This window comes from Martes martes (assembly GCF_963455335.1).
Source record: "Martes martes genome assembly, chromosome: 7".
Taxonomy (NCBI): domain Eukaryota; kingdom Metazoa; phylum Chordata; class Mammalia; order Carnivora; family Mustelidae; genus Martes; species Martes martes.
The window spans coordinates 136,082,071-136,108,169 of NC_137894.1; the positions used below are offsets into that span (position 1 = coordinate 136,082,071).

Sequence of the window (26,099 nt, forward strand, 5' to 3'; positions counted from 1 at the left end):
CTCCAGTCCCCGCCCTTCGGCTCCGCCTCTGCCTGCCCCCTGCGGTGCGCTGCCTTCCCCACCCCTGGGTGGGCCCTTGCTGTGGCCCAGGCCCTGTTCCCCAATGTGGCCCCGCCCGCTGGCTCCGCCCCACGCGGGAACGGCCCCACTTAAGGCGGCTCAGCAGCCGGGAGGCCTCACTTGTGCCTCTAGGCCCCTGGTGGGATGCGGTCTTGCCATGGCCTCTGGGGCTTCTCCGTGGCTTGGGCTGCCCCCGCACCGTCTGTGGGCCGTGAGGCCTGGCATCTACGAGGATGAGAAGGGGAGGACCTGGGTGACCGTGGTCGTGCGGCTCAGTCCCTCCCAGAGAGCTCGGGGCAGGGGGTACCCCGGCAGCACAGTGAGTTGCCAGGCACGGGGTGGGTGGGAAGTGGGAGGCCTGCGCAAAGACCTCAGCCTGGGCGGACCTGGCTCATTCAGCAATGTGGGAGCCCGGGATGGAGGCAAGAGGAGACCATTCTCACTTGTCCTGAAAAACTCAGCTCATGCAGGGTCCAAGTGCAGTGATGTCTGTGCGTGACACAGACCCCGGGAACCCCAGTGGCATGAGCTTATGAGCATCAGAGGATGCAACCCTCATTGGGAGGCGGAGGGGGCTCCATAGGTCAGGTACCGGTACTGCTCCCAGTGCATGCTGGGTAAGCTTCACGGATGGGGCCTCTAATCACCTGGGCCCTGTAGCATGAGTAGGAGTTTTCCAGGCCAGGGCAGGAGGCATTGCAACCTAGAGGCAGCAGGTGAGCCCACAGGGGTAAAAGAAACCTTAGGTTCAGGTTCCTTATCAGCAAAACAGGAATAATACACCTCTGTGACAGGTGAGTCACACACCACAGCTGAAAAGCCTTGGGGGCATCTGACAGATATCACCTTCCGGAATCCCACCTGGGAAACGGATCCCGGATCCGGAAGCTAGCGTAGAGTCTAACACCCTTCGAGGCTCAAAAGCTCCCCAGGTGTTAAAGGTAATCACTGAGGTTGGAAACAGTGGCCCCAGGTGAGGGGTTTAGAGCCATCGGAGAGGGATACAATAAATACCTCCGTGTGATATGGTAAAAGCTTGTCAAGGTCTTGAAAATGCCATTTGGGTCATTATAAATAATCCGCTGACATTTTAAACAATACAGAACACTTCTAGCACTCTTCATAGAGGTTATCCAGAACATTTTTGGTGGAGAACCCTGAAAAGTCTTTCCACACCTGTCCCAAATAAAGCATGCAAAAAAATTCTGGACAAAATATTTTGGTAGTTTGTTTGTTTTGTATTGTTTTTTAGAAGCATAAAAAGTAGTTTTTTTTTTTTTATCTACTTTTCCCAGTAGGAAAAGTGGATTCAAATCGGGTAGCAGTGGATGCAGGGGGGTACCTGGAGAATGAGCATTTCCCCTTATTTGGAATACTTACTTCTCAGTAATAGACCTGGATTTTCACATATAATCTTGGGATGGGAAGCAGCTTTCTTTCTTTCTTTTTTTTTTTTTTTTTAAAGATTTTATTTATTTATTTGACAGACAGAGATTACAAGTAGGCAGAGAGGTAGGCAGAGAGAGAGAGAGAGGAAGGGAAGCAGGCTCCCTGCTGAGCAGAGAGCCCAATGCGGGGCTGGATCCCAGGACCCTGGGATTATGACCTGAGCAGAAGGCAGAGGCTTTAACGCACTGAGCCACCCAGGTGCCCCAGGAAGCAGTTTTCTGAGCCTGAGTGAACCCGAGGTGGTTTCTGTAAACTTTCTGTAAAGTTTCCATGTTGCAGGTCCGAAGGACCCTGTGGTGACTACTGGACTGTGTCCTTGGGCACAACCAGCCAAAGACAGCATGTAAAGGAATGAGCATCTGTTTATCTGCAATAAAGCTTTATTGACAATAAGAGCTCACAGGCCATCTTGGGCCCACACTTTGCCGACACCCCACCTAGAGCCACAATCCAAAGGGAAGGAGATTTTGCCATGTAGTTAAAGGCATTTCCTCTGCAAAAAGAGCCGGTAGCAAAGTTAAAGCAGCAAACTGAGAAAAATTATTTGCCCTATGTACGATTGGCAAAAGGCTAGTATACTCATCACAAAGACAGATACTCAGATAAAGCTGCTGTAAAGAAATTTCCATTTTGTTTTGCATAACCAAGGCAGCTTTGGTTATAGTTGGTAGGGGTTTTCACCTACTGCCTACTCACTTTTATACCTTTCTGTGTTGGCCAGATTTCATTTTTTTGTGTTTATAATAAGTATGTGAAGGTCAGGATCAAAACTACAACATATTTTTGGGGGAAACCCATTACTCCTCGGTCCTAAGGTGTATGGACACCTTACTTTTAAAAAGAAGGTTAAAAAATCTCTAGAAATGGCTGAGACAGAGGCCCAAGGCATAATCAGTGCAGACCCAAGGTTGCTGATGGGTAGGAAGAGTGGCTAACTTTTCAGGGGTACAGTGGGGTAAGGCAGGGTGCAGGGCGGTGGGAGGACCGTACTTGGGAGGGAGCCAAGAGAGAATCCGTCATCCCAGGTCTAGACCAAACCCCCAAGAGATGGTACCATGGGTTTAGGTCTGGGATTCTGAAAACATTTGCATCAGAAGGGGCAGCTCACAAGCTGGGCCAGGCATCCGGGACTGAGTGTGTTTTCATGTGGCCCAGCTGTCGGGAGCCCTGTCCCTGATGCGCCGCCTCCTCTCCCATCCCTTCAGCATGAACCCAGCATCACAGTGCACATGTGGCAGATGCCAGTGCACCCCCAGGAGCCCATGTCCCCAAGCCAGCTGACCCTCTCCCAGCTCCCCCTCATGTGGCAGCTCTACTCTGGAAGACGGTACAGAGCGATGGACTCCAGGTTCTGGGAAGTGGTGGACCATGGCCAGGCAAGTGTATGGCGGCCCCAGGAGAGGGTGAGCAGGAGCAGGTGCTGACTGCATGCGTGCAAAGTGGGCCCAGGGAGGGAGGGGCCGGGCTGCTGAAATCCACAAACCCAGGTTCCCCTCTGCTTCAGGCGGCTGGACGAGCATTCCCCGGGGGGCTCTGACCACTGCCCCCCTCCTGCAGATTGCCTCTACAGAGCAGCTGATCCTGGCACAGCTGCCCCCTAGGGAGTAACTGACGGTGGAGAGCGGCTCTGGGCTGATCCTCATGGGCTGGTATGGGCAGGGTCCATGTCCCACAGTGTGGAGAGCCGACAAAAGCAAGGAGACCTCTTTTCTTTACTGGAAGATGGCTCTGGTTTCCTTTCCCTCCTGCTGCTCCCTGAGCTCATCTCACAAAGCCAACTGACCACACCACCCCCCCCCCACCGCCGCCCCCGGTCTCTCATTGTCACTGTGAACCAGCCCCCCACCTTCACAAAGCACGAGATCTCACCAGGTAATAGTCATCATTTAATTTTTGCAAGAATTCTGTAAGGCGCATGTCTTAATGTCCCACTTTACAGATGAGAAAGCTGAGGCTCTGTGGGCTGGAAGGATTGCCCCAAGGCCTGGAGCCCGGAAACAGTGGCGATCAAGCGTGCGTCCAGTGAGCGTGGCCCTCTACCTAGACCTGACCGTGGCACTGTGGTGCCACGAGTCTCATCACTGGCAGTGGCCTTCAAGGACCCTGCCTCCACCCGCAGACACCTTCTCTGTAAGACTGACCGGGGCAGGACCCCATGCATTGGAGGGACTGGAGCTGGGTCCTCGCCCTCCCAGTCTTTGGTCCTGCTTGGATTGGGGGCCCCATTCCTCCACGATGCTCTGCCTCCTTCTGTCTTCTCCCAGGTCTCGCTGGCCCCGGGGATCCTCCAGGAGGATCTCTGTATACCTGCTCTTCTGTTTGCATCTCACATGGCCTCCCTGGAGGGAGGGAGGCAGCAGCACCTTTGCCAACTTTGGTTTTCTTGTTTCCCTCAGTAATCCTGCTCTGCTCAGCTCTGCACTCAGCGGGACCTGCCTGGATCTGAGTGCTGGGCCCAGCTCCCCCACTGGCTGCGAGCCATGGCTTCTCCTTCCCTTTTGTGCCCCTGATGCTATCTTCCAGGTGCCCCTCTGCAGGTCCCTCTGAGGCCCCCAGACCGGGCTCCAGCCAGACCCGTGGCCTCCCGTGATTGGAACTTGCCCTCAACTTGCTCCCACCAGGTGGGGAGCGTCTCAGTTTAAGAGACGGCCTCAGAGGGAGCTACGTCTGGACTTGGGGCTTGGGTTCTGCTGACCTGCTGGGCCGGAGGAGGTGGAATCCCAGGCGGCCCACCTGTACCAGGGGCGCGTGGAGGGATGGACTTGGCGGGTAGTTCTCCAGCTTCTTCCGTCCTTATGCTGGTGGACATGATGCTGGTCCTTGAGGGCTCCTCCCAGTACTGGTTAATTAAACTTGATTGCTTGGGGTCCAACTTGGTGCTGAATCAGAGCTTCTCTTCAACTGGTTTCTAGTGCAGAAGAGCAGGGGCACTTAAGGTTGAGATGAATTTTAATTTCCCGTTGAGTGTTTCCTGTGCTGGGAGGAAGTTGTGATTGGCCCATTTCAGGCACATGACGTCAGGGGACAGGCGGGAGATGAGCCTCCCCCGGGGGTTCTGTGTGAAGCTCTGAGAAGGCAGGCGAACCCTGGCTCTCAGAGATGGACGACACCCCCGCCCGTGTGTCTTTGCGGGATGGCAAAGGGAACTGATTGAGTGGAGCATGAGGCGGAGTCCGAGGCGCTGGCCAAGGTCACGAGGGAAGAAGAGGGCGGTGTGGATGCGGGCAGGGTGACAGTTTAGCAGTGGGAAGAAGAGGGCACTCCCTCCCTTACACCAGTCACAAGAAGCGGTCACCGGGGGATTGAAGTCCTAACCTTAAAAATGAATCCTGAAAGCACAGGAAAATACGGTCATGATCTTGGGGTCCAAGAAACCTTAAAGGAGACACAGAAAGCCAAAGACCATGTAGACAGTTGTTCAAGTTACACATTTTCTGTAGGACAGCATCCTAGAAGGCAAAGGTGGAGGACACTGGGACTAGATACTAAGCCCCTAGGGTGCAGAATGCAAGAAAACTTCTAGAAGTCTCTAAGAGAAGGAGGCACATGCCAGGAACTAGCAACTTACAGAACAGGAGACGCCCAGGTGTTGGAGGGGAGAAGTACAGATTTCAGAACTCAGAAATTTATGTCCTTGGTGTTGGTAGAAGTAGAGGCTTGATTGGGATTGGATGGTGGGCGTGTCCATTGTCACAGCCACTTTGCAGGCTTGGAGGGTGGTTCCTGAAACAGCACACGGGGGCTGTGATCCAGAGAGCTTCCCTACAGCACGGGGGCCACGCTCAGCACTGCGGACATCGGGGACTGGGTAATTCCTTACGGCGGGGAGCTGCCCTGCACATTGTAGGGTGCTTGTCAGCACCCTTGGTCCCTGCCCTCTTCATGTCACCGCCTCCCCTCTGCCCCTTCAAAGTTTTGACAAGTGTCTCCAGGAGTTGCCAAATGCCCCTGGGGGAGAAGTCACTTGCACGGGGACACAAGAGGTCAGGGGAGGGAGTATCGTGGTCACAGCCGGGGTCCACCGCGGAGGATGGTTGAGGAAAAGGAGACCCCATGAGCTGCGGTTGGGCTGAGCCCCTTCCAGTTAAAGGCTTCTGTGCTCTGAGAAATAGGCTCTTTGGACAACCGTCCTGCCTTCAGCAAGCCTTCCCTTTCCCCTGGCCTGAGACGGGGCCGTGGGGGTGGGGGTGGGGTGCCAGGCCACCCACATCCCGGGCACAAACCAGGCATGACTGCATGATGACTCACAGGGCAAGAGTGAGGAAACCGTCCTTTTAGTTCGGGGGAGATCTGTGGAGCCAGGGATGGCAGGGAAGGGAGGCATGTCAGAGTGGGGGGCTCTGCCGGACCCCAGTGTGTGTGTGATCTGTGGCAGGACCCCAGTGTGTGTGTGATCCGTGGCGGGGGACTCGGCTGCCGTTCGCCTCCTTGCCCGGCAGCCACAAAACCAGTGTCACGATCAAGAAATATACACACCTCTCGGGTGCCAGGCAGGCTGGCTCTGGGGTGCCAGCTACTTAGCGACGTCCGGGAATGCCCGCTGTCCAGCACCTGGACAGGCCCCCAGGATGGGGGAAGGAAGACACTCATCCTGTGGGTAGCTGGGCTTGGGTGCAGCCTCTCCCCTGAGAAATGGCCTTCGGTCCCAGTGCCCTGGAGGAAGGCTCTGCAGCTTGCATCCCAGGGCCTATACTTGTCTGATGGCATGGGGGGAGGGTCCTCGGGCTTAGGCTGATCCCTGGGGATGCACCCTGGGGGTCTGCTGCCTTCTAGGCACTGCCTGGGGTCTGCACGCCTGCTTGGAGGGTGGTTCCTGAAACAGCACACGGGGGCTGTGATCCAGAGAGCTTCCCTACAGTACGGGGGTGTGCCCGTACCGTACGTGTCCTGTGCCCGTGATGGCTCCCCCTGGGCCACAGTGGGCTTCTAGACATGGGTCACGCATCCCTGGAGGTCTGCATCCTGGGTGAGCCCTGCTCTGTCTCTCTCCGGGCCGAGTCACCCACTGGATGTCTTCTTCCATGGGAGCTGTTCGAGACTTCAGGTGCCGGGTCTCTGCCTGAGCCAGATCGCTCATCTGTGTATTTGTTCTTCCTCAATATAGGAGCTTCCTGTGGGCACCTGGCCAGGTTCTGCAAACATTTACAGAACCTCAACTTTGTGCCAGGCCCAAAGCCGAGCATCAGGGGAAGAGAAGTGAATAGGAATCGGTCACTACCTTCACCGGGCTCAGTCTGACTGCAGAGTCAGGAACTGTGGCCTCAGGGCTGAATGTAGCTGAAGGAAGGGGTGGTGGTCCTGCAGTGGGGTGATCCAGGGAGGCTTCCTGGAGGAAGAAACAGGGTAGCAGAATCCTCACCTTTAACGACACTCTGCCATCTTCACAGCACCTTACACCACAGATTGTAAATGAAATACACAATGTGGTGTAAAACTTTGACCCTGACAGCAAGCAAGGAGAAGGGCAGGTGGGAGACTGCTGTTTCTGCCACTCTGGGTGAGGAAGCCGGGCCCCAGCCATGTGCGCTGGTCTGTAGTCAGAAGTGGTAGCTCCGGGGGCTGGGGCCTGTGTCCCCAGGGTCCCTGTCCCTGCTCCCCTCCTCTGCACGGCCAGGTGGAGGCTGTGGGGGTGGGAGAAATGAACCGATGCGAGAGTGGCTGGGGAGAGAGAACAGACAGAGCTTGGTGATGAGCAGGCATCGGCAGGTGGGAGGCGGGGGGTCAAGGGTGCCTCTCAGAGTCTTGGTGTGGCCAGCCAGTCCTGAGCGGGGAGCACGCAGGGAGGCCGAGAGCTAGGATCAATGAAGTGACCAGTTTGATGTTGACTGTTGAGTTCCGGACGCAAGTGGAACATCCAAGCAGGTGTTGTCTGGGTCCAGAGAAAGATCTGGGCTGAATTCACAGACTGAGGAGTCAGCAGAGCAGTGGTCGCTGCAGCCAGAGGAGAAGAGAGAACGATCTGGGGCTTCTGTACGTCCGCACAGAGCCACACTGTAAATACTGGCTCTGCAGGCCATGTTGTCTTTGTAGCAACCGTGCTGTTGGGGCCTGGAAGAAAAGCAGCCATGCACGACCCAGTACGAGGGGATGGCCGTGTCCCAGTGAGGCTGCTTAAAAAGAGTCCGCAAGCCGGACCTGGCTCAACGACCACGGCTTCCTGGCCCCGGATCCAGAGATCGGGTACCGAGCAGAAAGAAAAATGGCAGATCTTAAGCACGAGAGCAAATCAGCAAAGGAACTAAGTCAAAAAGACCGAGTTGGAAAAAACCCAAATGGAAGATGACTAGTAGAAAAAGAGAAAGAACTCTGATGTATGTGGATTATGAGCAGGAGTTAAAAACAAAAACAAAAAAGATACAATCTTTCCTGTAACGATGGCAAATGGCTGAGAAAACAAGAAGCCGCTTGTGGCAAGTTGGGCTGCTCTCTGCACAAGCCCAGGGGCACCATCTGGGCAGCCACAACGGACTGGTACCCCCAGAGTGGGACACGATGGTGGCCACACGCCCCTCTGATGCTCCGTAACCACACGGAACACAAAAATAGGAGGCAGAGTGCCCACACTAGAAAACACCATCGTGGACGGCTGAACCACGAGCGAGTACTTCTCTCTGAAACCCCGTGAGGGACCTAGAGTCTCCGCCATCGGAGCCCACCGAGTCAGACAGCAGAGGGAGAGAAGGATCTGCTGGGGAGCCTTGGGGAGAACCGGGAGAAAAGCCACTCCAGATGCCAGAATCACTTCAGAAGCACTTGCTGACCCAGTCAAGGTCGTGGACGGTGGGCTTGGTGAAATGGAGGCGACTCTTGAGGGAAAAAATGCAGGTTTACAAAGGATTGAAAGAAAGTGGCAGGAGCGGAAGCCGCTCCAAGGAGGTCCAACACTCGTGGAAATGGCCTCCTTCAATACGACTAAAACGGTGAAAGCTCGGGGTGCCTGGCGGGCTCAGTCGGAGGAGCATGTGACTGCTGATCTTGGGGTTGTGAGTTCGAGCCCCACATTGGGTGCAGAGATTACCTGACGATACATAAATGAACCTAAACCGTGAAAGGGAGAAGAGGTCTGACACAGTTCACGGAAGAACTGCCTGAAATAAATGCGGCCTCTGCTTGGACAGCTGGTTTGCAGGAAGAGGGGAAGTACGGGCAGGCTGAGACCCCGCCTGGTAAAACTGTAGGGCGTCAGGATAAAGGAGCCCTCCAGGGAGCCTCCGGGCCTCGTGTGCTTCCCACCTCCAACTCAGGTCATTCTGAGGGAGACAAGACCAGCCTGACCTCTAACTTTCCCACAGAAGTCAGTGCCCTGCAAGGCGGCAGGGGAGCAGCGAGCGCATAAAGGCCCCAGGGAAAGAGAGTGGGACACGGGAGTTTGATATCCGGAAGGGCTGTGAGCAAATATAAAGGCCAGACGTATTTCCAAACATGTGACACCAAAGGGTGCATAGCCCCTGCAAGTCCTCGAAGACAACTGCTAGTAAACCCTGAACAGGAGAGTCATGTCAAGGAACAGACAGAGGGGCTGGTGGGGCTGGTGGCGTGAATGAGCCTCTGGGCGCTGGACGAGTCCGCTCCCGCTCCAGGCTGCGGGCCCCCGGGCATGTTTACTTTGTCAAGTTCACCAAGCTGTCCACTTAGGATCTTTGTTCCTTCCTGTATGTTTTATTAAAAAAAAAAAAAAAGTCTAGTGGAGAGTATTGAATTTACTTAGGAATTCAGCCATTATCTTAGGAATCCTGCTTACAGCACAGAATATTAGTTACCAAAGTATGACGAGATAAAAAGAATAACAGTGTTTGTTTGCAAACAGTGGGAAGAGGAAGAAGGCGCAGTAGAGTAAGTACACAAGGGTCTTCACGGAGGGGGTTTCAGAAAATACTGCCAAAGGCCAAGGACCAGAGGGAGGCACAGATTACATAAAGGGGAAAAGTACCCGCTGGAAGAAATAAGACTCAAAACCAACCACGATCAGGGGCAGAAGGCAAGGGCAGGGCAGTGGGAGGAAGCCCCAGGGCACCCCCTCACCTTTCCTGGGGGAGAGGTTGTTGCAAAACAGAGCTACCGACTACCTGAACCTCTAGACGTACCCTAGAGATGTTCCAAATTAGCATAAGGAAAACATGTGCGGCCCAAATGAAGGTAAATGGTTATACGGTTAACACAAAACCTGTCTTCTGAATGCAGGCATGAGTCAGACAAAGAAAAAAATATGAAAAATCATATTAGAAATTCCTATATAAAGCAGACTTCAAAATTCTACTGGAGGACAGTAGAACGGTCAGGAGTACATGAAAAGACGTGCGCATTTTAGAAGAGTTCAGTGAATTGGGCCCCTGACCTCCTTGCCTCAGTTTCCTCATCCGTAAGGTGGAAACAGCAAGAACAGGACACCTCATGGGCTGCTGCTCAGATTAGCCGAGTCAGGAACGTCCCTGCAGCACACGGGGCTATGTAAATATCGGCGAGTTAAATCAGTGGGAAGACCCAGTATTGCAAACCTGCAGTTTCTCCCCACACCTAACTTACAAGAAATGTCATGTATCATGATTAAAAACATTTAGAGGTAGACTTTTGTACCTGCTCAATTTGGTTCTGAAGTCCCCATGAAAAACGGAACGTGTCAGAGACGCTGGGGTAGCCTGGGAGGGAAGGGCGGTCCGGGGCTCTCCCGCGCCGCGGCAGGAATAACCCAGCGCGGGTCTACGTGTTAGAGCCGCAGAATGGACCAGGCTTTGGGAAGGGAGGAAGACGCCCCAGGGAGTCGAGTACATGATCAGGCTGGCATTTCTAAGTACCGGCAAAGCCAACAACAGCCAACTGGCTAGCCATTTAGAAAAGAAAGTTTCGGTTCGGTGGCTACCTCATTTTCTCATATGAAAATAAATTTCAGGTGCATTAATTAAGCAATAAATGCAATGACATCAAAAATGAAAAATTGCTGCACAGCGGGAAAACCCCCCAAAAAACCTAAACCCCAAACTCATGCAGCTAGAGCAAAAAGACAAATGTGTAGGGAACATTGGGCCAAGGACTTGTTTTCCGCACATAGAAGGATTCCTTGTAACTGTTTCCTCTTCACTGATGGCCTCAACAGCTGAGGTGCCAAGTCCAAACACTCCTTTGCAAACTCGTGACTCCTTGCCCCCTTCTGGATTATTTGCCCGGTAAAACGCCCAGGTGAGTCGAACCCGATTTGCCGCCTTCTTTTCTAAACCCAGCAGATAAGTACTGGTGGACAAAATAATATTCTCGCAAGCAGGCTAAGTGTTCGTTTTCTGTTCCCGGCTGCCAACCTCGGAAGGTCTCAGGTCTGCTCGGCCATTCTGTGAAGCTTCTCGGGTCCATCCGTCTTCACTGCGTCCGAGATGGGCTGTTTCATTTACATCTCTTTTTATTTATTTATTTATTTATTTATTTATTTATTTATTTATTTATTTTTAATTTTCAGCATAACAGTATTCATTGTTTTTTCACCACACCCAGTGCTCCATGCAATCTGTGCCCTCCCTAATACCCACCACCTGGTTCCCCCAACCTCCCACCCCCTGCCCCTTCAAAACCCTCAGGTTGTTTTTCAGAGTCCATAGTCTCTCATGGTTCACCTCCCCTTCCAATTTCCCCCAACTCCCTTCTCCTCTCCATCTACCCTTGTCCTCCATATTGTTTGTTATGCTCCACAAATAAGTGAAACCATATGATACTTGACTCTCTCTGCTTGACTTATTTCACTCAGCATCATCTCCTCCAGTCCTGTCCATGTTGCTACAAAAGTTGGGTATTCGTCCTTTCTGATGGAGGCATAATACTCCATAGTGTATATGGACCACATCTTCCTTATCCATTCGTCCGTTGAAGGGCATCTTGGTTCTTTCCACAGTTTGGCGACCGTGGCCATTGCTGCTATAAACATTGGGGTACAGATGGCCCTTCTTTTCACTACATCTGTATCTTTGGGGTAAATACCCAGTAGTGCAATTGCAGGGTCATAGGGAAGCTCTATTTTTAACTTCTTGAGGAATCTCCACATCTCTTTTTAGACTTAGGACTTCTTCCTCCCCTACCTCTCAGCTCATGGCTTGCCTCACACTTCCCAGGAAAACAGAGGACTTCAACGGGGAATTCAACCTTCCTGCCCATTAAAACCCCTCACTCGTCTTCCCAGCTGTCCCCTTGAGCCCAGGAAGCGGTCGTGCCGATGATACGTGGTAACGTGCAGAACACTGGTGACGTTCCAGTAACCTCCTGTGCCAGGCACTGTCCTCAGCCTCAGTGGGGTCCGCACTCTTTCCACCCCAGGAGGGTCCCCAGAGTCCGGGACTCCCATGCTCTCTGAATTAGTTTGCTGGGGCTGCCGTCAACAAAGACCCATAGACCTGGGTGGCTTAAATGACTGAAATTTATTTTGTCATAGTTCTGGAGGCTGGAAGTCTGAGATCGAGGTGTTGGCAGAGTTGGTTTCCTCTGCGGCCTCGCTCCTTGGCTTGTAGATGGCCGTCTTCCCCGTGTCCTCACGTGGTCTTCCCTCAGTGCGTGTCTGTGTCCTGATCTCCTGTTCTAGGGCACCGGTCACATTAGATCAGGGCTATCCTAATGGCCTTGTTTTTTGTTTTTGTTTTTGTTTTTTTAATATTTTATTTATTTACTTGACAGAGAGCGCGATCACAAGTAGGCAGAGAGGCAGAGAGAGAGGAGGAAGCAGGCTCCCGCTGAGCAGAGAGCCCGATGCGGGGCTCGATCCCAGGACCCTGAGATCATGACCCGAGCCGAAGGCAGAGGCTTAACCCACTGAGCCACCCAGGTGTCCCCTAATGGCCTTATTTTAAAACTTATTTACCTCTTTAAAGACCCCCGTCTCCAAATACAGTCACATTCTGAGGTTCTAGGGGGTGAGTACTACAACATAGGAGTTGGGTGGGGACACAGTGCAGCCCGTAACAGTCTCCCTAACGACTGTCTCAAACGTCCCCTGTCTCAGCTCTACTGTGGCTCTAGTTCCTCCTCCATCTTAGTGATAATCTCACCCCATCGACGACTGAGAACACAGAAGTTCTCACGCTCTCACCTCCTCCCACCACATCTCCAGCCTTGCCCACCTCGGCAACATCTTCCCTTTCGTCCCTTCTGTCACAATGGCATGGCAAGGTGCCCTCCCACCAAAGGCCATTCCCTCTCTTCTTGCTGCTTCTGGCACCCTAGGGCCACCTCATCCCCATTGACACAAAACCTCCAGTAGCTCTACAGACACGCCCGCCCCCTCCGTGCCTGCTTCCTTGGCTTGCCTTCGCCATCCGGTGCCTGTGTGAGTTGCCTGTGCCTACCTCCTGCCCCTGCTTTTCTCTTCCACACTCTCCTGGGGCTTTCATGCCCACCACGCTGAAGCTGTCCTTGTCAAGGTGACCCAGGGCCTCCCTGGGGACAAAGCCAGTGCTCACTCTCTTTCCACTCCTTATTCCATGTCTCCACACATCTGGTCTAATCGGTCATCCCCTGGTCCTTGCTGCTTGGCTCCCATGACGTCACACGCTCCTGAGTTTCCTCTCACAGTACCGCCCCTTCTCCTCAGGGGACTTGGCTGCTTCTGTCTAAATGCTGGAGGTGCCCAGGGCTGTGTCTTGGGCAGGCTTCGTCCCTCCCCTGACGTCTCTCTTAGGCAACTCATCCAGTCGGGTGATGGTTCCCAAATTCCCGTCTCTACTCCAGACCTTGCCTTTGGGCTGCAGGCTCCTTATACAATTGCTTCATCGGGGCGAACAGTCAGGAACACAGAGCCCACGCCGGCTAGTGCCACAGAGGAACATGACATGAGGAATCGGTCCAGTGGTGCTGGGAGGACTGAAGACAGGTGACTCGGAGAAAAACAACTTCCCTGACCTGGACGGACAAAGTAAGGCGTTGATGTCGGCAGAACTCAGGGACCAGGACTGACGGACAGGAGTTAGACTTATGGAAAAAAAAAAAAAAATCAGTACCTCCAATATCTAGGAGATACATACAAACATAATACACTTTTCTCCCAATTCCACCAGCCCCTGCCTGGGCTTGCATATCTTGGCACCTGAAAATATCATCTGTTAGGTTGCCCAAGGCAGAAACCCCAGTGTCCGTCTGACTGCTCCCCTTCCCTCCGCCCCACACCACGCCAGCCCAGAGTGGCCGCGAAGAAGCCTGGTCAGACGTGCACCTGGAAACCTTCTGAACTCCTTGTCCTGTCGGCTCCGTTTCCACTCCCTAGTCTTCACCGTCATCATCTCAGCGGGGGTGCGCAGTTGTCAACCGGGACGCCCGGATTCCACTCTTGCCGAATCTGGCCCCTTTTCCACACAGTAGTCAGGGTGCGCTTTTTAAAATAATTTAATTTTTTTTCAGTGTTCCAGAATTCATTGTTTATGCACCACACCCAACGTTCCATGCAATATGTGCCCTCCTTCATACTCACCACCAGGCTCACCCAAAACCCCACTCCCCTCCCCTCCAAAACCCTCAGGTTGTTTTTCAGAGTCCACAGTCTCTCATGGTTTGTCTCCCCCTCTGATTTCCCCCAACCTTTAGTGAAATCAATCAGATCATTCTCCTGCTTAAAACTCTGCAAGGCTTTCCTTTGCTCCTAGGCTGAAATGCAAACGCCTGGCTACCCACCCTTAGTATGTTCCTTAATCCCTCCCTGCTGCCCTGGCAGATCTTGGTGCTCATGACCGAGGTCAGTAAACGGCCATGCCTAAGCTGGGAGGAGCGACTTTAAATGGGGGAGCCCAGAGCACGGTGACGGCCTAGAGAAGCGCAGTGGGATATAAAACAGAACAGAGGAGGATATCGGTATGGGAACCCCAACTTGTGATTCTGAATTCAGTGTTTTGCTAGGGACACCAGGAGTTGGTCCTAATGTTCTCTTCAAGGCTCCTTGAACTTGGATGTGGCAATGGCCTATGGTCGATGGGACAGAGACGCTGGCACTTCCTGGTTATAGTATAGAGGAAGCGTTCAGAGGCTCAGGGGCGGGGATGGGAATGCTGGAATGGATTTATGAGGAGAGACCAGAGGAACCTGCCCCCACCCACCAAGCCATGTTCTCTGGAGGGCCTAAAGACCTCCCTTCCCTAAGGCACAAATACCACGCTGTTGAGGGGCACCCATGCCTTTGAAAGCTCTGGGTGGGCTGTCCCTGTAGGCCAGGGCCGAGAGATGCTGCAACGGAAATGTCTGTGGGCAGGACGGGGTTGCGCAATGGCAGAGGCCTGCTGACGGAACCAAACCTCCCGAGCCAGATGGACGTAGTGACCACAGTAGGAAATCCGGGGACTTGCTGGGAAGGGATTTGTGGCTTTGGCTAACAGACCAGGATGCTTCTAGAAATGAGGTCAATGAGCAGATGACTAGAGAGTCGTTGGGCTCAAGGAGGAGGAGGAAGTGGAGGAGGAGAAGAAGACAGGGATAAAGAGGAGGAAAGGATGATAGAGGAGGAGAAAGAAGGAAGAAAACCCACCACTGAGCTGAAGCCCGACCTCCGTTCTCGCAAAGGGAAATCATGGCCCCTCAGCCGGCGTCCAGACTGTTCACACACCCAGAGCCCACGGAGTAGAGATAAGGCCAGGTCCCCTGAGGAAGAGCCCTGCAAAGCCACGCCAAGTACATTTTCTCAGGTCCCTCCGAAGGGACCTGCACCCACTTCCAAAAGGAACTCTGCCTCGGGGAAAGGGAAATAAACACCAGGCTTCCGGAGGACTGCAGGACCCCGGGTCCTCCCTCACAGGGATGGCAGGGGATGTGAGCCACCATCACGGCTCTCAGGCTGCAGCAGGCACTTAGGGAAGTCAAGTGTCACATGCAGTCACGGCCAAGTCTGTCTAGCCCTAAGAGGAAAACGGATTCCCCCCTGTGGCAGTCTCTGTGATTCCCTGAATGTATCGCTGGGAAACTCTCAGCGGCCTCCCACCGCGGAGAGCGGAGAGAGCGGAGAGAGGCAGCCCGCTCTCTCCAGCCTAGTCCTACAAGGGCACTAATCCCATCACGAGGGCTCCACCCTCCTGTTCTAAGAAACGCCCAAAGGCCCCACCTCCACATGCCCTCGTGCTGGGGGTTCAGGTTTCAACACAGGAACTTTGTGGGGACACGAACATTCAGTCCGTGGTGGTGGCAGATGATGGTGGACCCCTGACCTTGACCAGACGGCAGCGCAATCACAGCTCCCACACTGGATACCTTTACTGGCGCAAATCCATTTCTCAGTCTTGGTACAGGCCCCTTGGTCTGCTCAGCGCATCTCCTTCTCCACCACAGGGAGGACGCAAAGTGCCTGCCTTGATTGGGAAGGCGAGCAGCGCACACAGTCATTGTCTTGCCCCAGACAATTCTCCTGGTCCTTGAGCCTTGGCGTTTCACAGGACATGACGCTGACAATGGAAGACTTCACGGGGCTGGACCCAGTGAACAGGAAATGGCAGATATGGGGGCTGCCTGCATAGGATCCATGAGCGGCAGAGTGGGGGGTAACCCCTCCAGGCCGCAGGACGGTTGATGCTGCCACTGTGGTGTAGCATTCTGCACCCAGGGCTCTGTGGCACGACAGGACACCTCCTGTGGGCCACAGCAGCGCCTGTTTGGAGCGGGGCTTGGAGAAAGTCTGGGCTCTGCAACATAGCTGTTCTGTTCAGCGTCTGCCTTCAGCTCAGGTCATGATCTCAGGGTCCTGAGAATGAGTCCCACATCCAGCTCCCTGCACAGTGGGGAGCCTGCTTCTCCCTCTCCCTCTGCCCCTCCTCCCTCTCCCTCTGCCCCTCCTCCTGCTCATGCTCTCTCTCTCTCACAGAAAAAATAAATAAAATCTTAAAAAAAAAAAAAACAAAAACCCAAGAGTGACCCCTCCTGTATTCCAAGAGCCACCCTGCAGGGAATGGGGGATAAAAAAAGTACTGACTTCTTGGTGAGGCTCAAAGGAGATAATCGATATTAATCACATATCACAGTAACTAGCACACTGTCCTTAGCCTAACTCCCTTCCTGGACTGAGGAAGTGGCTGAGGTACAGAGGGGAGCTGGCATGACTCATTCCTACAGCAGGTTAGTTAGTAGCTGGGATGGAAATGCAGCCTCCACACTCCACGGGCACCCACACCTTCTGCCAGTGGGGGGTTCCCTGCAGCCTCCTCTAGAACCCAAGGAGCTGTGTATGTTTAAAAATAGTGAAACCTGCAATTAACGAAATTCAGGATATGGTATTTACAATTCTCTGTCTTTAAGAAAAGGATTATGCAGAAATGTGAGAATAAAAATGCATAATGTACAAGTTTCTTTTCTTTATAAATGCAAAAACCATTAAGTAGCCACAGAGCTAATAATACAGCGTTATTGCAAATTTACTTTCTCCTTCTGTGGCATTAACACCTGGCTAAATTCATTCCCAGGTAGCCTGGAGCAAACCAGGGCTGGGGTGCTTGTCGTCCTGTTCAACAGCCTCCAAGGAAAGCCGAAATGTTGAAAAAAGGCAGTTGTAACTTGGAGCAAAAATCGACCTAATTATTTGTGATTATATGTCGTGTTTTTAAAGGCGAGCCCTTCAATATGCCAATTGTGTAATTCTTTTTTTAACAGAGCAAATTGTATTGTTCTTGGAACATTTCTTCATCTCTAGCTACAAACCAACAGTCATTCTTTCCCCCCTGTTTAAATTATATTAATCAAAATAAAAGAACAGACACTAACATCTGGTTTGTCCCTCAATGCTTTTTATGACTCTTTACAAAGTAAAATAATCTTAGAAAGTTTTTGATCTTTTTTCCCCTTAAGAACTCTGGTAATGATCCTTCCCATAAATACAGAGCATATCATAAAGAAGGAATACTGATTTTTATTGAATCTAGTACTCGCTAGACTTCACATCTGCTGGCTGATTTAATCCTCAAAACAACATCAAGAAATAGGTTTCCATGCACCCATCTTATAGATAAGGAAATGGAGCCTCTGGGAAGCAAAGAGCTTTACTGTGGGTTTGAGTAAGAAAGCGGTTGACTGGCATTCTGTCTGGGCCTGTCTGTCTTCTGAGGGCGCAGCAGCAGCACCGAGGCCAAGAGGTGGACCAGAGCCAGGGGCCTGCTCTACTCCACGCTGGCTTTGCCGGCTGCTTACCAGCTCTGTTAACTAGGAGAAAAACATGGAATCTAAGATGCTATTTTCATCTGTATAAAAGAGGCAGCGTGGTAATAATCCTTCCTGGAGGGGTAGGTTCTCAGAATGGTTCTTTCTTAGTCATGCTGGCTGCCTCTCAGTCCTGGGTCTGCCTCAGGCCCCTCTCATGGCCTTTGCTCACTCCTGGAGCACCCTAGAACTTCCCCCAGCAGACCCGCATCCCACCTGGTTTCCAGTAAGCATTCCTCCATGGCGGCCGTCCATACACACTCTCCCGCCCTTCTTCCTTCTCAACCGTAACATTCCGAGCGGGGCTGCTAGGAAGAAAGGAGACAGAAAGAGAAAGAAAAGAGAGAACCTGTAATTGGCCGCAGCAGCTCTGGCTCCTAGGAGAAACACATAGTTCCTTCTTGGAATAGTCTTTTATTTAGCAAAACCCAGTGATGTGCCATTGAATCGTTGAAAAGCTAGCCCCAGGCAAACAGAACCAAGTTGTTCTGAGCAATAAAGTAAGAATGTTAGTTTTTCAAGCATTAGCTACATGAAGGAAGGAAAGGCCTGTGAGGGAGGGAGGAGCCCAGAAAGAGAGGTGATGGGCTTAGTCTGGAGTGGGGGGATCCTGCTGTAACACTAAGAGATTTTTTCGAAACAAGTGTCTAACATTCTGCTGTAAGGTATTAGTCTGAATGTTAAACTCACAAACCTCCCCCACACTTCACTCCAAACAGGCCCCCAAAGTCCGTCACCTGCAGCCCTGTAGTGACGGCATCTGAGCAATGCCCAGCGTGACATGGAGTGATGGGTATGGAACAGAATGAGAGGCATGGGAGGGCATCCAGAAACCAAACAAAATCAGTAGATGGTACAGCTCTGAAGTAAGGGGAGATGATGGGGAAAAGTGTGAGATCCCACTGAAGTCTCTGGAGAGACAGTGAAGGGTGATATGGAGGTGGCGGGAGTCAGGCTAAATTAAATCTTGTCTAAAAGGATAGCGTTCTCCAACTGAGGTATAGATTACCACAAATGTGAGGGATTTCCTGATGAACCAGACGGAATTATCATATTACGAGTGAAGTCTATGATTTTTCTACAGGATGAGCTAAATGTGCGTGTGCCTTCCAGGATGAAGGTTTGCTGTGGTTGTCCATGATCTTCAAGGGTTAGAGGATCAGCAGAAATGAGACGTTCAGCTGCTTAACCCAGTACAATCCAACCAAACAGGCAGTGAAGTGGACATGGCTTCTTGCTGTCCTTGGTTGGTGGATGAGGCCAGTGTTGTGGGGGAGATACCAAGGCTCAGAGCAACACCAGCCAAGTTCTCTAAATTCCAGCTGTTTTGGCCCTCCAAGCCCAGAGGCCCAGGTCATCATCACCTCAACTGTGTAAGTACCACATCATCTGAACCAGCTTCCAAAGCTGAGTTTGTGCAAAGAGCTTCCATATTGAAATGTTCAGTTTAATAGTTTCAAGGGCTATGGATTTTTGACCTCAAAACTATGAACGGCCATTATGATAAAGTATTTGTAAGAGCATCTTCTTGGAAAATATCTCACTTAAATTTGTAAGGGTTTTTGCCACAGGACGTTCACTTGCCAACACCAGGAGAACTCACTCACTGACGATGACTTCACTGGACCCGTTTACGTTAACTCATCTGATATAAAAAGATGAGGAAGAATCTTTTAGAATTAATATACCTCTAAAGGTATTTCCCCCTCATAAATAAAGTTGTTTTGTGAGCAAAACACAATGACACTAACAAAACAATTTTAAAACACAATAAGGATAAGGGCAAGATGGTGACAGTGGCATGGTTTTCCAGTCTCCTCAAATTAGAAAAACTAGCAGAGTAATTGGGTTGGAAAAAGGGAAATAGTATAGTATATAAAATGGAAATATAAACAGAAAATTAGTAGAAGAAAAAGTTCAAAAGGATTTGAGAGACAGTGATGGGTATAGAAGAAAGGCAAAGACAATCCAACATATGCATAACAGACCCTTCTTCCCCCCTGCCCTCTCCCCACCCTCTGCTCCGCCCCCCCATCCCCAACAAAAAGAAAGGAAGTAAAAGTAAGGCAGTAGAGAGGAACAAATAAAAGCAACTGTCAATGAAAAACTTTCCTGAAAACAAACACACTGACTTGAACCATGAGTCACTGTGTTTAAAGGGGACATGTTGTGCCTGGACCAGAAAGGACAACTCCAAGACATACTCTGTTAAAATTATTAACTTCAAAGAATAGAAATCCTTTTGGCTTAAGGTAAAATGACCAAGTAACTTACAAGGTATTACACCTTCACAGATTACTTTAATGTTAAAATGCAATGGAAGAAATGAAGTAACATAGTACAGATACCCAAGAAAGAAAATGGAAGCCATTTTTTTTTTTTTTTTTTTTTAATTTGGCCAAAGTGACCTTTAAGTGTAAGGGCTACAAACTGTGATGAAGTGGAGGAAATGAGGGGATAATGCTCCTGTGTGCCCTTCCTGAGTAATCTACTAACTAATATGCTTCAGGCAATCAAGAAATGATTAGAGAAGCTTTTCCTAAGAACTATGACCCTGAATATACTTAACTATAGAATGAAGAGTAGTGGGGCTAGGATGAAAAATACTTTGTACTTGTCATACCCTCTGATAACAAAGATGTAATTCAGCTATCAGAAATGGGCAGAGAAGGGAAAAATTATATAGAGAGTTAAGCTTGCTGGTTGCCTTAAAGGTTTCATTGAGCACTAAATAGATACTACATTAAATACATTGGGGAGAAGGAGGAGAGGGAAAAAAGAGGTTACTAATTTCAATATTGTTCATAGTAAGGAATTAGAAAAAGACCCACACCATCCAACATGGTAGGCACCAGCGATATATGGTTATTTAAATGTACGTTAATTAACATTAAATAAAATTTTTAATTCAGTTTCTCAATTATAGTGGCCACAATTCACATTTCATTTCATATGAAGCTAGCAGTGAGCATACTGGACAACACAAATAAAAAACATGTTCATCATTATAGAAAGTTCTTTGGATAATGTTACAACTGATAGCATTTTTTTTTTTTTTTTTTTTTTAAATCTGGACTGCTTCAGGAATTTGTGTGTGATCCTTGCTCAGGGGTCATGCTAATTTCTATATTGCTCCAATTTTAGTATATGTGCTGCCAAAGTGAGCACAAACCAACAGCATCTTTAAAAGGAGTAAGGATACTACCCTGAGATAGCAGTATAAAGGTAACCATGGAAACAAAACATCTGATCTATGGTATATGGTCACGGCAGCCTGAGCAGATTACAGATAGGAATTCTCTACCTATTGACCTACAGATACAACACAATCACTTATCAAATCTCCCTGACTTCACTGCAGAAACTGACAAGCTGATCTTGAAATTCATATGGAAATTCAAAGGGCCCAGAATAATGAAAACAATCTGGGAAAAGAACAAGTGTGAGGAGGACTCACACTTCTAATTTCAAAATTTATCATAAAGATATAGTAATCAGGAGAGTGCAGTATTGACAGAAGGACTGATGTTTATATATCAACGGAAGAGAACTGAGAATCCAAAAATTAACCCTTACTTTTACAGTCAATTGATTTTTGACCAGAGTGCCAAGACAATTCAGTTGGGGGGAAAATAGTCTTCCCAACAAATGACACTGAGGCAACTAGCTTTACACATGGATCCCTACCTCGTACCATACATAAGAATTAACTCAAACTGACCACAGACTTTAATGCAAGAGTTTAAACCATAGGGACAACTGGGTGGCTCAGACGGTTAAGTGTCTGCCTTCGGCTTGGGCTGGGATTCCAGGGCCCTGGGATCAAGTCCTGCATCAGGCTCCCTGCTCAGGGGGAGCCTGCTTTTCCCTCTTTACTCTGCCTGCTGTGTTCTCTCTGTCAAATAAATAAATAAATGAAATCTTTAAAAAAAAGAGTTTAAACCATAAAACTCTTAGAAGAAAATGTAGAGCAAACATTCATGACTGTGGCTTAGGCACAGCTTTCTTAGATATAATATTAACAACACAGGTGATAAAAGAGAAAATGAATTAGAATTCATCAACATTAAGAAAGTTTTGTGTTTCAAGGATACCATCATACAAGAGAAGACAACACACAGATTAGGACAAAATATCTGTAAATTACATTTGATAAGGTAGTTGATTCAAATATATAAAGACTTCTTATAACTAAGTAATAAAAATGTATAGCATGGTAGCTATAGTTAATATTGCATATTTGAAAGTTGCTAATAAAGTAATCTTAGAGGTTTTCATCGTAAGAAAGAAATTTCCTAACTATGTATGGTGATGGATGGTAACCAGACTTATTGATGACCATCTGGCAACATATACAAATATTCTTCAATCATTATGTCATACACCTGAAATATAATGTTATACATCAATTATACCTCAGTAAAAAAAATAGGCAATTGATCTTAACAGGCATTTCTCTAAAGAAGATACACAAATGGCCAAAAGGCACATGAAAATGTATTGATTTTTGACAATTAGCCATCATTTGATAATTTGACATTAGCCATCAGGGAAATAGAAAGCAACACCACAATGAGATGCCATTTTACACCGACTAGATGGCAGAATCCAAGAGCCACATAACAATAAGCATTGATAAGAATGTGGAGAAACTGGAACTCTGGTGGGAATGTGCCGCCATTTTGGAAAACAATCTGGCAACTCCTCAAAAAGTCAAAAACCAGTTACCATGTGACCCAGTAATTCCGCTCCCAGGTATATAACCAAAAGAAATAAAAACACACACCCACCCAAAAACTTACACGTGAATGTTGATAGCATCATTATTTATAACAAGGAAAAAGCAGAAATAACCAAATGTCCATGAACTTATTAAATGTGGAATATTCATATGATGGAGTATTCTTCAGTCATAAAATGGAATGAGCTACTGATACATGCTAGAACACGTATGAACTTTGAAAACACTATGCCAAGGAGTCCAGTCACAGAAGCCCACATAGTGTAGGATCCCATTTCTATGAAAGAATCAGAACAGGCACACCTATAGAGGTGGAAAGGAAATTAGGGATTGCCTGGTGCGAAGAAGTTTGGGGGCATTATGGAGGAACTGCTAGTCGTTGTGGGGTATCTTGTTGAGGTAATGAAAACGTTCTAAATTTAATCATGGTGATGGTGGTACAAGCCTGTGAATATGCAAAAAACAAGTGAATTGCATACCTGAAATATGTGAATTGTATGGTATATCAATTAATTTAAATAAAATTGCTATATATCTACGTAGAAATGTTAAAAAGGAAATAAATATCCAATTAAAATAGCTAGAAAAAGGGAAAAGGAAAACAAACAAGTTCAGAAATGGAGAATGAAAGATAAAAACAGACATCAATGAGATAGAAAACCAAAAAAAATAGAATTAATAAATGAATCAAAAAGTTGGTTCTTTGGGAAATAAAATAGACGAAACTGGGGCACCTGGGTGGCTCAGTTGGTTAAGTATCTGCCTTTGGCTCAGGTGGTGATCCCAGAGTCCCAGGACTGAGTTTCACATCAGACCTCCCCCATCTCGTGTTCTCTCTCTCTCTCTCAAATAAATAAATAAAATCTTTAAAATAGACAAGCTTAATTTTATGAAGTGGGATAAAACACACAAAAAAGACGAAATAAGAAATGACAAAGGGCAATAATCACCCAGAAAGAATATGAAAAGTCATGAGACTATTTTGAATAACTCTGAAAATAAAATAGAAAACCTAAAGGAAATTTATGCTTTCCTAGGAAAACTGATTTAACCTAAATCGACCCCAATAGAAAGAGAAAACTTAAACAGACCAGTTTTCACAGAAACAGAAAATTGTACAAGTGCTCTTTCTAAAGAGGGACCAGGCTTGAATGGGTTCATAAAGGAATTCTACCAAGCTTAAAAAAAATTCTAATGTAACTTACACTATTATAGGATATAACACAAGTAAAGTCTCCAAATTATTTTTATAAAGTGAGCATAACTTTGATGCTGAAACGTAACAAAAACTGGGAAGGGAGGAGAAAAAACTCCAGATCACTTCCACCACTACAATGCAAAAATGTTAAATAAAATATCAGCAAAGAGATCCACCATCACACCTTATACATCATGACCACATAGGGTTTATTTCAGGAATGCAAGAGTCAATAACCTAATATTAATATGGTATTATTAGAGTTCATGGAAAGTATCACATGATCACCTCCTTAGATATGAAAAAGGCATGTAACAAAACCCAATACCCATTCAAGTTAAAATTCAGAAAAAGAAACTGAAAGATACTTAACATGATAAAATACAAATATTTCAGCTCCAAAGCCAGGATCATGCTTACTGGGGAAACTCTAGAGCTCTCCTGATAAAATTAAGAAAATAAAAGAACACCCGGTACCCCCACTACTTACCAGAGTGCTGCAATATTCTGCAAGAGAAAGGGGTTCCAACCAAGGATTAGAAAGGAACAGGTAACAATACCTCCCTTTGCAGGTATTATCGTTATCCAGCTGGAATACCCAAAGACTAAAATTAAAACTACTACAAATAGTGAGATAATTTAGTAATGTAGGAGACTATACAACTGACATACAGGAAGCAAAAATGGGCATTTTAGACACACATGGGTACAGGTACAGCCCTTTAGGCAACATCCTGTTAAAGATGACAAAAGGAGAGACATCCTTACAATAATAAAAATCAATAAAGAGCCCAAGAATAGCTTCAACAAGAATGTGCCAAACCTTTATGATGAAAACTATAAAGCATTCCTGAAAGGTACAATGTTGACTTAAATAAAAAGCAAGACGAGATCCTCGGATGTATGACTGCGCTTCATAACGACGCCCAAGGTGCAGAAAGGACAGGTTGGGCGGGGGGGGGGGGGGGAAGTCCAGGATGGATGGGAGGGGGACAAGATGCCCCTCACCGCCACTCAGAGTGAGGTGACCTACGTGCGTGCTTCCCCGATCCAGTGCGGGGAGCAGTACACACGGTCCCACCTACAGAGGATTCGCGCCCAAGGAATGAAAGCCGAGTCTCGCCAAGCCTCTCAATTTAACCTCGGGTTTACGGGAAACAGGAAGAGGAGAGGCCTGGGAAGGATATTCTGGGAGGCCATGAACCAAGTCTGGAAGGTCTTACCTGCACAGATTATAAGAGGCCTGAGACACGTCAACCACACGCTGACGTCTGAAAACCGACTGGGTACGGGAAGGTACGAAGGAACTAGTTAATTTTGGCAGGTGTGATAATGGCGTGGTGGCTCTCAGGAGTAAAGTCTCGTCTGTAAAGTATGTAAGAAGATGCTTGCGGGTGAAATCCTCAAGCATTTAAAATACTTCAGCAAAACAAGCAAACAAGCAAAAGTCAATGGATCCCATTCTGTAAGAGGGGGAAAGCAGCAGGACCGGCACATTGTTGAAAACCACAGGGGCGGCTGTGTCCGAACAGACATATTTTGGCACCCTGGGTTCATCTTAGCTTCAGGAATGTTGTTCCTCTGACTGTCCCCCCTCCCCTCCCCTGTTCTACCTCACCGGTTTGTCCCCTTCTGGGCACATACCCAGCCAGGCTCATTGCCCCCAACTCAACCCACCTGGGAAGCCAGGCGTCTCCCAGCCCCCCAACGAAGCTCAGAGCGAGGTCCTCCCTCCTTCCTTCCCTTTCTCTTGGCACTGACCTGTCGCAGCACTGGAACTTTCCCTGACGACAACACTGTCCGTCTCCAGGTGATCAGATCCCAAGCTCGGTCACTCCTCTTTACTCAGCCCCTAACAGTACGTATTCTGCCATCCCCTTTTTAAAATTTTTTATTTTTTTATTAACATATAATGTATTATTAGCCCCAGGGGTATAGGTCTGTGAATCGCCAGGTTTACACACCTCACAGCACTCACCATAGCACATACCCTCCCCAGTGTCCATCACCCCACCACCCTCTCCCTACCCACCTCCCCCTGGCAACCCTCAGTTTGTTTTGTGAGATTAAGAGTCTCTTGTGGTTTGTCTCCCTCCCAATCCCATCTTGTTTCATTTATTCTTTTCCTACTCCCCGAATCCCCCATGTTGCCTCTCAAATTCTTCGTATCAGGGAGATCATATAATTGTCTTTCTCTGATTGACTTTTATTAACCCTCTAGTTCCACCCACGTCGTCGCAAATGTCAAGATTTCATTTCTTTTGATGGCTGCATAGTATTCCATTGTATATATATACCACATCTTCTTTATCCATTCATCTGTTGATGGACATCTAGGTTCTTTTTATAGTTTCCGCTGTCCCCTTCTTAAAACATGTTCTTTTCTTGCTTCCAAAGACACCCCACCTCTGCCTAAGTGACCTCAGTTGGGCCCTGGCTTTAATGATCATGTGTATTTTTTTTAACACCTCCTACATTTATTGTTTCAGTCTGACCTGTGTTCTGGACCCTGTGATCAATAGCCCA

At 48.8% G+C, this 26,099-nt stretch overlaps 1 protein-coding gene across 1 annotated transcript; it reads left to right on the top strand.

The window, feature by feature from the left end:
- Positions 1-217: 217 nt before the first annotated feature.
- On the top strand, positions 218-3,117 carry TCL1B (TCL1 family AKT coactivator B; the record flags this gene model as incomplete). The annotated part of the gene is made up of 3 exons (XM_080809769.1): positions 218-379; positions 2,715-2,912; positions 3,067-3,117. 3 exons carry the CDS (start codon positions 218-220, stop codon positions 3,115-3,117), a joined length of 411 nt encoding a protein of 136 aa, XP_080665895.1.
- Between the last annotated feature and the right edge of the window lie 22,982 nt (positions 3,118-26,099).